At 58.7% G+C, this 15,735-nt stretch overlaps 3 protein-coding genes across 4 annotated transcripts; 1 reads left to right on the top strand and 2 right to left on the bottom strand.

Annotated features, from left to right (window-relative positions):
* Positions 1–546: 546 nt before the first annotated feature.
* On the bottom strand, positions 547–3,053 carry LOC113250465 (probable hydrolase PNKD). Its single transcript, XM_026491960.4, has 3 exons — positions 2,947–3,053; positions 2,039–2,207; positions 547–942 (listed from the first exon to the last, which is right to left on the bottom strand). Exons 1-3 carry the CDS (start codon positions 3,011–3,013, stop codon positions 750–752), a joined length of 429 nt encoding a protein of 142 aa, XP_026347745.1. The 5' UTR covers positions 3,014–3,053; the 3' UTR covers positions 547–749.
* Positions 3,054–3,283: 230 nt separating this feature from the next.
* On the top strand, positions 3,284–8,281 carry AAMP (angio associated migratory cell protein). Of its 2 annotated transcripts, none has more exons than XM_026491964.4 (11): positions 3,284–3,581; positions 4,064–4,219; positions 4,886–5,005; positions 5,462–5,601; positions 5,860–6,004; positions 6,302–6,385; positions 6,490–6,605; positions 6,755–6,858; positions 7,011–7,101; positions 7,243–7,397; positions 7,825–8,281. In XM_026491964.4, the coding sequence occupies exons 1-11, from the start codon at positions 3,461–3,463 to the stop codon at positions 7,898–7,900; spliced, it is 1,308 nt and encodes a 435-aa protein (XP_026347749.1). In that variant the 5' UTR covers positions 3,284–3,460; the 3' UTR covers positions 7,901–8,281. The 2 variants fall into 2 exon arrangements, with proteins under 2 accessions (XP_026347749.1, XP_026347748.1); XM_026491963.4 differs by having other exon boundaries at positions 3,348–3,581; positions 4,061–4,219.
* Positions 8,282–11,510, bottom strand: GPBAR1 (G protein-coupled bile acid receptor 1). The gene is made up of 2 exons (XM_026491961.4): positions 11,325–11,510; positions 8,282–9,705 (listed from the first exon to the last, which is right to left on the bottom strand). The coding sequence occupies exon 2, from the start codon at positions 9,658–9,660 to the stop codon at positions 8,668–8,670; it is 993 nt and encodes a 330-aa protein (XP_026347746.1). The 5' UTR covers positions 9,661–9,705; positions 11,325–11,510; the 3' UTR covers positions 8,282–8,667.
* Between the last annotated feature and the right edge of the window lie 4,225 nt (positions 11,511–15,735).

Here is a 15,735-nt window from a genome sequence, read left to right as displayed (position 1 = left end):
CAACCTTGCAATACCAGGTCTGGCAGGGACCGGTCAGAGCAGTGGCACATGACCTTTTCTGCATCATGGACCCTACTTTACAAAAGCACACGAGAGCTACAAACTCCTGCCCACAAAGCTGTATGTGTACACACGATTTCGCATGTGGGGGTGGGGGGAGATGAACCATAGGTTCAAGTTTAGAACCCATGTCTTGGAAATCACTAGTCTAATCCCTGTTACAAACAAGGAAACTGAGGCCCAGAAAGGCTAAGTCACTGGGACTGGACCAGGAAGAGGAGTGCTTCCCACCCCCCCACTCTGAATGCCCTTTTTGATTCTCTTTATTTTTTGTTAGAGGCTCAGTGGGACCCCACCCTCCTGGCCAGCAGCTCTGAAGGCTTGGTCCCCAGGGCCTGAGCCTAGCCTTGTTGTACTTAAGTCTCTGTAGTCTCCCCAACCATCCAGCCAGGAGCACTGAGCGCTTCTGTGAGAGGGAGCACACGTGAGTAACCAACCCCTCCCTCTGCCCCGCCCGTCCCAAGGAATTCACAAGCCCACTCCTGGTTCCTTTGCTCTCAAAACACTCAGTGACTTTATTTGCCTTTGGCTTGCTTCTGGGGAGGGGCGGGGCAGGGGCTGGCAGCGGCCTGGGCTTCACGCGCCCTCTGGCGGACCTCACAGGCAAGGACGGGAATCCTGGCCAAACCCAAAGGACTTCCAGTCTTGGAGGCCAGTCAATACAGTCTAGAAGAGGGTTGCAGTGTTCGTCAGGCTTGTACCCCCGACTCAGCTTCAGGAGACGGGGCATGTTGGGAGGAGGCCCTGAACCTCTGGCTCTCATACTCGCCCGTGTTGGATGCCCGCATGTTCTGCCGAGCCTTCATCTGCTTCAAACGGTCCTTGTCCACTTCCCGCTTGGTGAGGATGAAGAGGAGGATACCACAGGGGAAGCCGATGGCCCTAGGGGTGGGGAGATGTGCACGGGGTTTGGGGAGGGGCCAAGCCTGAGCCAGAGGAGCTGGGGGAATCTCATTCCAGCTTCCTTGGTCGCACGAACACCGCAATACCTCTCGTGTCTGTGCAGCCTCCGCACTGGCTGCTGGAGGGCCCCAAGCAAATCAGATCCTGCCACTGCACTGCTTAAAACTCTAACAGCTCTCCGTCACTTCCTGGCCAAATCCAAACTCCTAGGCACAGCACAAAAGGCCCAGTGTGGTTGGTCCTCTGCCCACCTTTTCGTTCCTGTCCCCTATAGCTTGACACTCCTTGACTGAGCCCTGCGATCCTGCCATACCGACTAAGCAAGATTCTCCAGAGGGCCCATCCTCCTTCCCTCTCCAAGTGTTGGCAAAGTTTCCCTCTGCCTTAACCACCCCATGTCCCCTCCCAGACTCGCCTTCTTCATCTGAGTAACTGCTACCTGGGAGGCACTTTGGTGTGGGGGAGAGGGCATGGAGTCACAAGACCTGGTGAGAACCCCACCCCTGAACCTTCATTTCCTCCTCTGTGAAATGGGATGTAATTTTTTAAAAATGTTTTTTTGTCTTTTGGATTTAGGGGATTTTTATTCATCTCAGAAAACCTACATTACACCGTAAAGTACTGGCACACCTCAGGTGTGGAAAAAAAACGTTAATTTTCCCCTCCTTTCCTTTTAATATTGATCAACGATACAAATTAAGATGAGTCAGATCCAAAAAACGATGCACTGAACACCTTCTAGATGCTACTTATACAACTAACACAATCTCACATGATCTCAATGAAAGAGCTCAATTGGCTTTCAGCCCAAGCTTCCAAAAGACTGAATGAGGCCAGGGACCCAAATTCAAATCAGATTAGCTCAGGTTCCTACACAGAAAACCCACTGTGTCTCCAATTCCATATACTTTCCCACTTTCCCTGCCCCATTCCTCTGAGATTCCAGTCCTCACACCAAGCAGTCCTGTCCCCACACCTCAGATTCAACTCACCACCTGAAACTTGAAGTTTCTGGGTCCCGCCCTCCCCTGTGCCACTCCCCATTGGTGGGCAAAGAGTTTTAGTTAAAACTCACCAGGCGAGTCCCACAGCTTTCATGGGGTTCTTGCCCCGCTTTCTGGGAATGTATTCCAGCTCAGGGGATAGGGGCTCCGGCTCCTCCTTGCTCTCTGGGGAGCTGTGGCTTTGCAGTGCCCGCGTCCTGCTCTGGGAGGCCTTGTTAGCTGTGGCTCCTGAGAGAATCCCTGTAGGTAGAAGAAAAGAAGGTCAGTAAGAGAGGATGAGAAGACAGCCCTTGGGGAGGAAGGGTAGTGACTGCAGTTTGGAGTAACAAGTGCCAGGGAGAATCCAAAGGGAAATGGGAAATTTGCCATCGAGGTGGCACCTCTGGAAGCCACTTCCACGTCACTGCGGGCTCATCACCCTGGTGCCAGGAGAGCGAGCTTCGTTGTTCTTCATCTGCTCAGACGACAGGATGTGAAGGACTGCAGTGGGGCTCACATAAGACGTATGAAGGAAATCCGAGGAAAGGTTTTCAAACTGCAGAATGTTAGCACTGGGAGCTTAAAGGTAGTCTACTCCATCCCCTTATTTTATAGAAGAGGAAACTGAAACCCTGAGAGACGAACTGCTTCACCCAAGGTCAAACTGCTAATTATCCGGGGCTAGAACCCAAGCCACCAGAAGCCCAGGGCTCTTTCCTCTGCACTGCGGTGAGTGTGAAACACCTGGAGCGCGGGAGTCTAAAAGGCTTCCTCGGAGCTCCCTCTCGCAGCATGACCCCAGAGGTGTCGCGTAACTTGAGGGCAGGGGGATGGACTGGGCGACCTCTAGAGAGCATCTTTTAGCCCCCAGACTCTTCATGATCCTGCATAGGGGTGCTGGCAGGAATAAACAGCCATGAACTCCTGCTATCTCTGGTCGGGATGTATAGAAAAAGGGGATCCCCTGCCGTCCTGCCCTCCCCGGGGTCCCTCTCCTTACCCCGGAGGACGCGGGCATTTCTCGCCCCCCGGCCCTTCAGCGCCGTAGCAGCTACCACCGCCGCCATGTTCAGATCCCACCCCACTTCACCGCGCTCACCGCCGGGAATTGTAGTTTGCGTAAGGGGCCTCCCCCGCTCCTTCCGTCCTGCCTACAGACCGGAAACTACATCTCCCAGAAGCCTGCGAGGGGACCCGGGAGAACTACTCTTCCCAAGAGACCCCGGAGGCGCGCACGCTCGCTTGTTTCCCTCCTGTTGGAGGCGGAGTCAGGCCAGGCGGAGTTTGGGTTCTCCCCGCCACGCCCCGTCCCCCTCTCCCAACTCTGCCCTATGATTGGTGGGTCGGCCAGTTAGGCCCCTTCGCTATTGGCCTAGCGGCCGTCGCTCTTCCTGACGGGGAGTCGCCTACGCCTACTTCCTCCCGGGAGGAGGGGCTCGAGTTCCGCGTCGTCGCGCAGAGCTGACTCTGGGAGGCGTTTGGGCCCAGAGAAGTGGATCGGCCGCTTGCGCCGCATGGAGTCCGAATCCGAGAGCGGGGCCGCGGCTGACACCCCCCCACTGGAGACCCTGAGCTTCCATGGTGATGAGGAGATTATCGAGGTGGTAGAACTGGATCCTGGCCCGCCGGACCCGGGTGAGAACTGCCGCGCCTCGGACCGTGGGACAGGAGGCGCTCACCCCTGGCCTCTGACCCCTGCTTCTCCCCCCTCCCCTCCCCTCCCCACCGGTCATTCCTACCGACCTCTTTCGCCCTTCTCCCCTGCCCTGCCCCCACACTTAGTTCTCAGGCCTGGCAGGGGTGGGGGTTCCCCTGACGCCTCCTCTGGCCCTTCCCCTCACACACCCCCTTCCCATCATCCCCTCGGTCCTCCCTTCCCACACCGTCTCTGGCCAACCCCGGGTCCTCAGACCTCTCCTGTCCTCCGTCCCCAGTGCCCCCTCCTCCCCGCCGCTTCTCCCCCCCCCCCCCGCCCCCGCCCCGGCTTCACCCTCTCTGTCTGACCTCAGCCGACCCTCTGGCTACACCCCAGCGCCTCAGGCCTCCCCATCATTTCACCCCTTCCCTCTTTCTTACTGTGTGCGGAGCCCCATCTCTTAACCCTCTCCCCAAAGCAGATGATCTGGCCCAGGAGATGGAAGATGTGGACTTTGAAGAAGAGGAAGAAGAGGAAGAGGGCAACGAGGAAGGCTGGGTTCTGGAACCCCAGGAAGGGGTGGTCGGCAGCATGGAGGGCCCAGACGATAGTGAAGTCACCTTTGCATTGCATTCAGGTAGGTCTCTAAGGAGATCCATCATCAACTCAGTGCACGTGGGCATTTGAACATCAGACACCTGCTGTGTAGGGAGTCTTCCCAGGGACATGGAGGTGGGAAAACAGAAGCTGGCCTTGCCCCAGAGGAGTTCGCACTGTGAGGGCCTGGGGGAGAGCTTGGCTCCCTGAGCCGGCAGAGACACCTGGCTTCAAGTCCTCCTTGTGCTCCTTAGTGATTTGTGATCGTTATGAATCTGTCTGGGTCTTAGTTTCTTTTCAGAAAGTTATCTTGTTGTAAATGAGAGGTAGTAGTACATTTTTGAGCATGTTTTATATAATTCTCTCGAATATTAGCCCTTAATAAGGTAAGTGACACAGTGCATTCCTCACTCTGTGCTCAGCCTGGTCTCAGCCTGCACATGTACACTTTCTGTCTGTGCATCTGTCTGGGGTGGTGAAGGCAGCAGCCCCGGGGAAGGACTTGGAGCTTGGCAAGCATGGGGAGGGATTTCTCCAACAACTGGACCTTTGAAACTTAGAAGAACTTGGATACATCCTTGTTTTCCAAGAGGAAAGACACATATGTTGCTTTGGGTGGAAGGGGGTGGGCTTCCTGAAGGTCCCGAAGGACAGAACCCGGGGCGGGAGCCCTGTCCGCTTACTCATGGAATATCTTTTGGGACAGCATCTGTGTTTTGTGTGAGCCTGGACCCCAAGACCAACACCTTGGCAGTGACGGGGGGTGAAGATGACAAGGCTTTCGTGTGGAGGCTCAGCGATGGGGAGCTGCTCTTTGAGTGTGCAGGTGAGGGGGTGCGGGCGAGGGCATGTTCCTTTGGAGGTCTTAGGGGGCTAGCCCGCAGTGGGTGTGCATCCAGCGGCCATTTACTGATCCACGTTTTGTGCCAGCTCTATGCTGGACCCAAGGACCTCAAAACAGAATAACCTAGTCTGTCTTGGGCACGGGGAGGAGCGGCATAGGAGTATTTAGAAAGGAGGAACCGGTATTTTGGGCAGAGCTGTGGAGTGGACGGAATGGGGAGGGCAGAGACCTGGGCTACGCATGGTTGAATGGGAGGCTAGCATTGCTACCCCTAGGGAGACCTGGGGGTGTTGGCTCCTGGAGCGGCAGTGAGCTTGAGTCACCTGTTATGGTGGGACTCACCCTTCTTCTCTTCCTATCTGGTCTGTTCTGGGGGCCAGACACCTGGGTCCTGTTCTCCTGATGTTCTCCTCTCTTTCTGCCTCCTTCCCTTTGCAGGCCATAAAGACTCTGTTACTTGTGCTGGTTTCAGCCACGACTCTACCCTTGTAGCCACAGGGGACATGAGTGGCCTCTTGAAAGTGTGGCAGGTGGACACCAAGGAAGAGGTCTGGTCCTTTGAAGCAGGAGATCTGGAGGTGAGATCAACAGGGTGGTGTTCGGCTGCCTGGGGCCTTGGGTAGGAGCTGAGAGCTGCGGGGTCCAGTCTCGCCTTCACCAGACCAAGCCAGCTCAAAGGCCGCACGCTCTCCAGGTGCAGCAGGCGTGTCTGGCTCTGTTTCCTGGCCCGTCCCTGACGACCTCAGAAGCAAGGACAGCTCGGGTGGAGCTTTCGGGACGGGCTTTTGGGGGGCTGGGGTGACGGGCCTCCCTGCTGACCCTTCCTCTCTGCCCAGTGGATGGAGTGGCACCCTCGGGCCCCTGTCCTTTTGGCGGGCACGGCCGATGGCAACACCTGGATGTGGAAGGTCCCGAATGGTGACTGCAAGACTTTCCAAGGCCCCAACTGCCCAGCTACCTGTGGCCGAGTCCTCCCTGATGGTGAGAGCTGCTCCCCCGTCTGTCCTTCCCGGGGCACAGAGAGGTCGGCTCCAGGTTTACGCACCTTCCCGGGCTCCCTCCTGGGCCTTAGCTGGCCAGCTCCGAGGTCTGCTGTCCAGAACGTGGACACAGGCCCCAGAGCAGACCGCTTCCCCTTTCCTGCCCTGACTGTCCGCTAGTTGCGGGGGCGGCGACGGCTCCCTTACTTTCTTGTCCCCCCCTGCCCCCCATTCCGTTGCTGGGTGTGCCTGAGAGCGCTGTCTGTCCCCCTCTCCATCTGTGCCTGTGGCCCTCCAGGGAAGAGAGCTGTGGTCGGCTATGAAGATGGCACCGTCAGGATCTGGGACCTGAAGCAGGGAGGCCCGATCCACGTACTGAAAGGTCTCCGGGGCAGGGGACGGGTTCACTGGGTCTCTGTGTGGAAGATCTGGGGCAGGGCTCGGGGGCCAGGATGAAGCCTGACGTAGCTGTCTGCTCCGTCCTAGGGACTGAGGGTCACCAGGGCCCTCTGACCTGTGTCGCCACCAACCAGGACGGCAGTCTGATCCTCACTGGCTCTGTGGACTGCCAGGCCAAGCTGGTCAGTGCCGCCACCGGCAAGGTGAGTGCGACCTGGAGCCGGGCTGTGGGGCCTGTGCTGCGCATGCCCTCCCCTTCCCCTCTGATGACTCCCTCGGCCCCTCTCCTGTTGCCTTTCTTCCTCCTAGTCAGGCCTCCCTCCATCCTCGGATTCTCTCCCACGGCTTATAGGTGGTGGGTGTTTTCAGACCCGAGACCGTGGCCTCCCAGCCCAACGTGGGAGAAGGGGAGGAGAGCGAGTCCAACTCTGTGGAGTCTTTGGGCTTCTGCAGCGTGTGAGTGTGAGAAGGGCCTCGGCCTGGCGAGGAGGACAGCTGGGGAGAAGAGGGTTTGGTGAGGGGTGCCTGGGCCGGGGAACCAGGGAGGAGTGCAGGGTGCGTGAGTCCAGGTCCTTCCACGAGCCTTAATGGTGCTCTCCTCCACCCAGGATGCCCTTGGCAGCTGTTGGCTACCTGGATGGGACCTTGGCCATCTATGACCTGTCTACGCAGACCCTCAGGCACCAGTGTCAGCACCAGGTACAGGCAGCCTGGAGCTCTGGCCCGGCTCTCTGTGGCCCTCCCCACCCCCCACTCCTCCCCTCCCTCCCTGAGAGTCGCGCAGGTGCCTCTCCGCTTTCCGGGCCCTGACGCTGCTCTGTCTCTGGCACCCTGGTGTAGTCGGGCATCGTGCAGCTGCTGTGGGAGGCGGGCACCGCCGTGGTTTATACTTGCAGCCTGGATGGCATCGTGCGCCTCTGGGACGCTCGCACCGGCCGCCTGCTCACTGACTACCGGGGCCACACGGCCGAGATCCTGGACTTTGCCCTCAGCAAGTACGTGAATTGGGCAAGGGCTGGAGTCTCTCTGTGTATTTGGAAGGTGGGAATAGCCCCTGGGGGACCGCAGCGTCCTTGGGGTGCGGGAGGGCCTTCCTAAGGGAAGCTGGGACCCAATGCCTGGTGGTGGCCTGTGAGTCCCAAGTGCTGGGAAGCCTGAGGGAGTTGTCACTTCTGGTTGACGGTGACCCACGTGGGCCGTCACATCTCCGTTCCAGGGCTGAGGGGCTGGAACCGTCTCCCCTACGCTGTGGCTCTTCTCTGATCCCCTCACTGGTTGCTGGCTTCGAGTGTGTTCACTCAACCACCAGGGATCTAGGATTGAGGACGCACTGGAGGAGGCCATCCGAGGGCCCCTGGGTAGTGGGCTCGGGGCCGGGCCCCAGGTCCTTCAGTCCCTTCAACCTGCGCTTTCTTTCCACAGAGATGCCTCTCTGGTGGTGACTACGTCAGGAGACCACAAAGCAAAAGTATTTTGTGTCCAGAGACCTGACCGCTAACGGCTGCAGCCTCTGCTTTGGTGTTGAGGGGTGAAGGGAGAACCCCACCAGCAGAGGTGGTAGGGTATGGGGGAAGAGGAGGGGGGGCCTCGGACTACTTTCCAACCCCTTTAAACTGATTTGCCCCCTCTGTCCCTTCTCTTAAGAAACCCACCCCTTGCCCCCCCCCCCAGACCTGTGGGTCCCTCAGGGGGGGTCAGGCCTCTTTCTCTTTCACCTTCATTTGCTGGTGTGAGCCACGGGGGGGGGGGGGGTTGTTTGTATGTGGGGAGTAGGTCTTTGAGGTTCCCGTTCTTTCCCTTCCCAAGTCTCTGGGGGTGGAAAGGAGGAAGAGATATTAGTTACAGATTTTAAAAATGTAAATAAAATATACTTCCCAGAGACCGTGTGTGTGGATTTTGTGGCGTGCGGACATGAGGAACCAGTGAGGGGCACGTCGGGGTGAGGCTCCCTGCAAACTCTGCTAGATTTCCAGATCCTTCAGCTCACCATCTGGGGCGGCGGCTCGTCCTCCCCAATGGTGGATTCTGAGGCCCTGGGATCTCTGGATGCCCGTGTGGCTTCAGTTTCTTGCCACGGCTGTCCCTCCTGCCTCTTTCGGAGATGCTGAATGAGATACCCGTGAAGGGGCCGGCGGAGTTTATTTGGTCAGGGTGGGGTCAGATAAGGGCAGGGCCTCTGATCCGGAGGCCTGGGGACAAGAGGAGGCGGGCTTGGTGGCCGAGATGGACAGATGCTTCAAGTAGGAGCCAGCAGAGGCCCTTCCCCTAGTTCAAGTCGAGGTCCACGCTGCTTTGGCTGCTGGCGTGGTAGGCCGTGCGGGGGCCCGGCCCGGCCTGGGAGCCTCTTCTCCGCAGCAGCCGCAGGCACCTCCGCGCGGCCGCCCTCCAGGGCGCCGTGTAGCGCTGATCACCCAGCCCCATGGCCACGGGCACGGCCGCCGCGCTGGCGCTGCCCAGTGAGATGAGGGACAACAAGGTTCCCGGCCCCAGCGGAGGGCGCTGCTCGAAGGCCAGGACGGAGAGGAGCAGCGTGGCCACGTAGGGCCCCCAGCACAGCGCGAAGAGCAGCGTGGCCCCGGCCTGCGCCCTCGCCTGCCTCCAGGTAAGGGCCCGGGCCAGGGCCGAGGGTGCGCCGCGGCACACGGCCTGCTCCAGCCGCCGGATGTCCCGCAGCTGGCGGTGGGCAGTGGCCAGCACGCGGGCCGAGAGAAGGGCAGCGGCCCCCACGGCGGGCAGCAGGAGCCCGTAGACTTCCACGTAGAGGTAGGGAGCGGGGAAGACAGCCTGGGAGCTGCAGTTGGCGCCGGGGGCCCAGTGGTTCCACCCCAGAGCGGGCAGGCTGGCGAAGAGCAGGGGGCCCGCCCAGGTGAGGAGCAGGGCCAGCCTCGTGCTCCCGCGGGGCTGGAGCGGCCGCAGCACCGCCATGTAGCGCTCGCCGTGTACCAGCAGGAGGTTGGCGAGCAGCGAGAGGAAGGAGAAGTTGGGCGCCAAGTAGAGGAGGAGGCAGGACCAGTAGCCCCGGCGGCTCTGGTTCCAGAGGCCAGGGAGCGTGGGCAGCGCCAGCCCCGTGAGCAGCCCGGCCAGCAGCAGGCTCAGGAAGAAGCAGCCAGTGGGGGGGCGGCGCAGGTGCCGGTCCCTGGCGATGCCCAAGGCCAGGAGCAGGTTGGCAGCGACGATGAGGCTGGCCAGGGCCAGGGAGAGCCCCAAGGCCCCCGCGGGAACGGGGCTGGGCGCCTCCCTGGTGCCGTTGGGTGTCATCTTGGGCCTGGGGACAGGGGAGGCCTGGAGCAGCAGCCGGCGTGCCTGGATGGGAGACGGGCAGCCAGAATTAGGCGGGGCTGCGCAGAGATCCGGAGGCTGCCCACTTACACGCCACGGGCCTTATCTTGTTTGCCGATGCACGTTTTTTTTTTTTTTTTCCAATTAATGGCCAGTTGCAATTTACATAAAAATTCGTATTTTGGGCTTCCCTTAAAAAAGTCACCTCCAGCAACAAGTATGTCCTGCGTGGCAGCCACCAGCTGGAGCGGAGGGTTGGCTGTGTTCACCCAGCTCCCCAGGACCTACCCTGCTGTGGCGGCCATTGCTATCACCTGTCCGACCCCCTCTGGGCAGCTGTGTTTATGCCTCCGTTTAGACTGAAGGGTGGACGCACCCAGCCCCAAAGCACTTTGTCCATCCCCTGCCTCACAAGGCAAGGCCTCTAAATTGGCCAATTTAGCTGGCTGGGCTGGGGCCAGGGCTAGGTGGGTGCGATGATGGAGGGGTCCCCGTCCTCAGATGTTCCCAGCCTGGTTGGCACCAGAGCATTAAGAGAGGGTAGGTTGCTAAGGCTTGGGGGGTGGGGGCAGGAGTGAGTGAGTTAGTGACAGGCCAGGGTGGCAGCAGCAAGCTGGGTGCCCTGTCCCCTGACACCTCCCCCCCCCCCCCATAGCCGATTACAGCTCAGTGAGCAGCCTCCGGGTAGGACTTCCAGCCCATAAACTTGACTCATCCGCACCATACTAGCAACAGGGCCCCTCCTGGGAACTGGAGGAAGAGAGGAGTCACTGGGGAGAAGGAGGATGCGGGCAGCAAGGAGGATAGCCGCCACACCTCGGGGCACTGAAGCTGAGCCCAGGGGACAGGCAGGAGGAGCCTGAGGGCAGGGCCTGGTCATTCTGTGACTCCGATCTGGCCCCGTCCTTTCCTTTCTTGGTCTGTGTCCTCAGCCCCCTCTGGCACCCTGGCCCCAGGGCCACAAGGTGGGGAGGAGGAGGGGTCCCAGGGCCTGGGGGAAACTCCTGCTCCTGTCAGCCAGGGAGCAGCTGCCGTTGCTAGGATTAAAGTCAATAAGGAAAGGATTCCTACCTGCCCCCACCCCCAAGTCACGGGATCCTAGGGCACCACCACCACCCTGAGCTCAGGACCCTTCCCTTCCTAGCTCCCCCCAGGCCCGCCAAGCCCCACCAAGCTCCTGGCCCTCTCCCCTCCCCTCAGCCCATTTCCTCTTCCTCAACCTCCCCCACCCGGAGCCCCGAGCCCGGAGCCCTCGACCCAGGACATCCTTCCCTCTCTAGCAGGCCCTTTAGTTTCTGTTCCCTTCGTCCCTGAGCCACCAACTTTATTAAACCTCATGAGACCTCAGGGTCCGTGACTTCAAACCTGGACTCTGGAGTCCGGGGCTGGAGTTCCCAGCACTCCCCTGGAGTGAGTCCCCAACCCTCCTCGCCTGGAGTGAGTCCCCCCGCCCCAGCCCCAAGAAAGGCAGGGCTGGCCCCCGGGGCCACCTTCCCAGTGGCGGGCTGGCCCCATGACCTGCACGCCCCGGAGGCTCTGGTGGCTTGGCCTGGGTGCACGGGCCTCTACAGGACCTGGGGCCGAGGTCTCCAGGTGAGGCTGGGCCCTGGGCGGGGTGGGGGGAGGAGGGCATAGCTACTCACATGGCTGTCGGGGGCAGGTGTTGCTGGCCCAGCCGGGCTTTCCCTCGGTGTCAGGGAACGGCTGCAGGCAGGCCTGCGGGGCTTCTGGAGCTGTCTGGTGTCCTGGCCGGTGAGGGCATGGTGCCTCCACTCCTCGGTACAGCGGGGCCCCGGGCTCTGTGCTGCCCAGGCTCTGCCCCGCCTGGGTTCTGGAGGGCCGGAGCTGGGGCTGGTGAGGCTCAGCCGGGCCCCGCCTCTGGGGGTGGGGCCGCAGGAGCTGGGAGGCCTTCCCAGCCTCGTCCAGGGCCCTCGCCCGGTCCCGTACCTGGGTCCCCTCTCCAGCCACCAGCTACAGCTCGCACCAAGGTGGCAGGTCCCCGACCTCAGGTCCCCCAACTTGGAGCCCTGTCACCTGCTGCTTGCCTGGCTAATCTGAGAAATGCATTCCAGTCAATGAATAATCGGTTTCTGCTGCCCCTCTCCACTTCCTGTCCGGCGAATACATTTACATTTGATGAGTCTTAAACCGCTGGAGTGGCCCGCTGGCCGACAGTGCGTCCAGCTCTACCATTCTGAGGAGCAGTGTCTGAGGGTGGCAGGGGTGGGGCTGGTTGGAGCTTGAGCACCTTCCCATCCTACCCCCTGATGGGCCTGCCGGCTTATAAAGCCAACGCTACCGTCTAGAACCTGGGGGCATTCTACACTTTTCTCAACTGCTTTGAGTCAAGTTCTGGGCTACGAGGTAAAAATGGCTCTGGGGGTGTGGCATTGGGCAAGCTACCTCTGGGCCTCAATTTTCCCGCCTGTAAAATGGGAACAAGTAAAACTACCTCTCTGGGCTGTTGGGGAGTATCATGGAGTAGCGTGCGTGTCTGTGTATAGCCCAGTGCCTGACACTTAATGGGAAGCCTCCGTCACGAACAAGAGGCGTGAGCCACTGTTGGAATCAGAAAGCTTGGGTTTGAATCTTAGAATCCTGGCTGGGAGCCTTTTTTTTGAAGCTTTGTGAACTTGGGCAAATTACTGAAGTACTTTTGCCCTCACTTCCTCATCTGTAGAATGGGGCTCATAGTGCACTCATCGCTATGTCGAGACTAACTGAGCTAACGGGTGATGAAGACTTGGATGGGCACTAGGCACACAGGCACTCAATGAAAGCAGCTGTTACTAACAGTTTTAGGATTTCTGCCCTCTGCATGTCGCCTCCCTCCAGAAAGAACGCTGTGGAGAATGGCAGATAGGGAGCTTGTGAAAAGCAAGAGAATGGCACTTCTGCTCCACAGAGACACCGAGGAAAGTAGGTAGAGGAGAGGAAGGGCAAGTTCAAGGCTGGGGAGCCAAGAGGTGGGATGCTCCAATTTTCACTTGTACCAACTGAGGCCTTGGGGTGCTGGAAAGAAGCAGGCTGAAGTGGGAGGGTGCAGGTTGAAACTGCAGCAAGAAAGCTGGAGATGAGACATGAGGAAAGACTTCCCTGCTCAAGAGCACAGGTAGACCGAGCGAGGGGACTTCTGTGGCCTCAGCGGGGAAGGGCAGGGAGAGAGACCTGGGCTGAAGGCTGGGGCCCTGAGGGGTCTGGCTCTGCCCATCCTGCACAGTGGTCGGGGGACCTGGGGGGCAGGACTTCTGTTGGGACAAAAAGTGGGAAGAGGAAAGCATCCAGCTTCAAACCCATCCTCAAGCGAGCCGGCGGCCAGAGGCTTCCAGCAGCTGGCCCTCAGACCCACGCCGTCTGGTCGGGCAGAAGTCAGAGGCTCTGGGAGAGTTCAGCCTGGGGCCTGGACAGAAATGGGTGTGGGGCCCCTCAGATGTTGGACTGCCAGGAATAAACAGACCTCCTTCTGTTCCCAGCCCTAGCCTCCTCCCTATGGGATCCAGGATGTCTGTGTTTCTTCTTCGCTGCTTTGTCTAAACACTGTGTGTGGGATGACGTCTGAAGGGGGCGGCTCAGGCGGCAGGGGCCGGGAAGCCTGGGTCCTGTCTCCTCCTCGCTAGACCATCCAGGCCTTCTCTGCTCCCCCCCATCCATCTCCGGCACGGCCTCATCCCCGGCCTTCTCCCCTTGGCCCACAGGAGGTCTTCAGTGCAGGGTTTCGTGACCCTCCATTCCAGCTGAAGGCCCGTCTCCGTGGTCCCCATTCTCTCTCCTCAGGCAGAGCCTCTATCTCGGGACCCAATCCTGCCAGGGAATCCTCCTGGGCCTCCTTTGTCCTTTCCCTTTTCTTGGATATTGAAGCTCTTTGCTGACCCTGGGGGCCCGGACGGGGTGGGTGTGGTATGCAGGGGCTAGGGTTTTAACTGGCTAACTGGACGAATGGAGGCAAGGAGGCACCAGGGCTTGCTGGACCCTGGGTGGCCTCCAGGAGCCACGGTCCACACTCTTCACTCCCCATAGGCAAGAGCAGACAGGCCCTTGGGAGCCTCTGGAGGGCTCTGGGCACAATCCTGGCCAGGATCTTGGCCTCAGGAAGCCCCGAGTCAGGTCTCTGGGGAGAAGAAACCCTGGTCCTTCCTGTGAGGGTTCAACTGGATTCTCCAGGGCCCTCTCAGAGCCACCGCAGTGCTTTTAGCAATCCCCAGAAGGGGGTAGTGTTGCTCGAACTCAAGAACCCCCAGAGCAGATCCCGGCTTGGGTCTTTGGCCTCAGGAGCTGCTGGGACGAGGGTCTTCACTTCCAATGAGACCAAAGGGAATGGAAATGGCACCTGCTAAGTACCAGCTCCCCAGGAGAGGGCTGACACAGCAGCTGGTGCTCTCTTCCAGGTCTGCCACCCAGCAAAAGCGGGTGACAAGGGGCCACGCCTCCCCAGGGCACAGGTTTGTTGGGATGGGCACCGAGCTACGTCCTGAACTAAGAGCCCATTTCAGTGGAGAGCAGGTGACTGAATGACCTATGGCTTTCAGATTTCTTGACTGTGACCCACAGTAAAAGACATTTTAGAATCTAATCAAGATGTGTGTACATAACCAAAACACATTCCAAAATCAATACCTGCCCTTGAGAAGTGTGATGCACTCTGATCTATCCTATCCTGTTAAAAAAAAAAAAAAAAAAAAAGCTGGGGTGCCTGGGTGGCTCAGTTAAATGTCTGCCTTCAGCTCAGGTCGTGATCTCAGGGTCCCGGGATTGAGCCCTGCATCAGGCTCCCTGCTTAGCGGGGAGCCTGCTTCTCCCTGTCCCCCCGCTTGTGCTCAGGCTCTCAAATAAAATCTTTAAAAAAAAGTTACATACATGACAAACACACAGAAATACACACCCCCCCACAACATGAACGCGTGCGGCACACGCGCATGTGCACGCACACACACACACACACACACGGGTCAGGCTGGACTGTGTCCAGAACATGGTCCTGGCCGAGATACTGCACTACAGTCATTCGAGATGCTACCACTGGGGGGAGCTGGGTGAAGGGCACACAGAATTTCTGTATTATTTCTTCTGACTATATGTGAACCTACAGTGATCTCAACAACAGTTTAGGAAACAAAAATGTCAGGGCAGTTCACAATTGACGAATGGGTCTCAAACTAGCCTGAAACACACTGCACTAGATGGAGACTAGTTAAAAGGGAAAGCAAGAAGCTAAAAACCGTCAGGATGACCCTCAGACCATTTCAGGTGCTCCTAATAATCCCCTGATAATTCTTTTTTTTCTCTCAAAGATTTTATTTATTTATTTGACAGAGAGAGAGACAGCCAGCGAGAGAGGGAACACAAGCAGGGGGAGTGGGAGAGGGAGAAGCAGGCTCCCAGTGGAGGAGCCTGATGTGGGGCTCGATCCCAGAACGCCGGGTTCAGGCCCTGAGCCGAAGGCAGACGCTTAACGACTGAGCTACCCAGGCGCCCCTCCCCTGATAATTCTTTACCAAATTTTCTGAATGATTTTATTTTTGGGCTCAGTGTCCTGCTAGCTAGGGGACAGTATACGTTGCTAGGCTTGGAACTGTTAGGTGAGCGTCTCCCCCAAAGGAAATTCTGTGGAAGGCCAGTCGTTTGGCCTGTTGTGCGAGAAGAGGAAGGGTGGCCAGTTAGTCTGCATTAGGTCCCTACCCTAAGACCCATCAATGTCCTGCAGAACAACACAGGCCACAGAACATATTTTGGGAAATGCTGTGCATTATTTGTGATGAAAGAATAAGCCAGAAAACACTTAATGTGACTGTCACGGTCCCGAAGCTTCTTGGCCACAGCCAGACAGACTTAGTAATAAGCGAGCTTTACAGGAAGCATGTGCACGTTTATTCAGAACCGCCAACCAAGAGCTCACTAGCCAGCCAACCTCTCTCTCCTTGATGGGGGCGGTGTCGAGGGACTCCTGATGTAAGGTTTCCCAGATTTGGGTCTGTAGGTTCAAGGGCAGCGCCATGTGTACCCTTTCTCCCTGCTCCTCTCTTTTGGACTCAGTCCAGAAACCCAGCAAATTCTCAT

This window comes from Ursus arctos, unplaced genomic scaffold (assembly GCF_023065955.2).
Source record: "Ursus arctos isolate Adak ecotype North America unplaced genomic scaffold, UrsArc2.0 scaffold_1, whole genome shotgun sequence".
In the NCBI taxonomy this organism is placed as follows: Eukaryota; Metazoa; Chordata; class Mammalia; order Carnivora; family Ursidae; genus Ursus; species Ursus arctos.
The sequence above is the reverse complement of the archived record's forward strand: the minus strand, read 5'-3'. Positions and strand labels throughout refer to the sequence as shown.

What these genes read in the sequence shown, in the direction of transcription:
- AAMP (XM_026491963.4), top strand. Translation starts at nt 3,461, where the DNA reads ATGGAGTCCGAATCCGAGAGCGGGGCCGCGGCTGACACCCCCCCACTG. An exon ending in GCTGCTCTTTGAGTGTGCAG is followed by an intron (nt 5,006 to 5,461) that starts GTGAGGGGGTGC and finishes TTCCCTTTGCAG; the next exon opens with GCCATAAAGACTCTGTTACT. An exon ending in TCAGTGCCGCCACCGGCAAG is followed by an intron (nt 6,606 to 6,754) that starts GTGAGTGCGACC and finishes CACGGCTTATAG; the next exon opens with GTGGTGGGTGTTTTCAGACC.
- GPBAR1 (XM_026491961.4), bottom strand. Translation starts at nt 9,660, where the DNA reads ATGACACCCAACGGCACCAGGGAGGCGCCCAGCCCCGTTCCCGCGGGG.
- LOC113250465 (XM_026491960.4), bottom strand. Translation starts at nt 3,013, where the DNA reads ATGGCGGCGGTGGTAGCTGCTACGGCGCTGAAGGGCCGGGGGGCGAGA. An exon ending in AAATGCCCGCGTCCTCCGGG is followed by an intron (nt 2,208 to 2,946) that starts GTAAGGAGAGGG and finishes TTCTACCTACAG; the next exon opens with GGATTCTCTCAGGAGCCACA. An exon ending in AAAGCTGTGGGACTCGCCTG is followed by an intron (nt 943 to 2,038) that starts GTGAGTTTTAAC and finishes CCCCACCCCTAG; the next exon opens with GGCCATCGGCTTCCCCTGTG.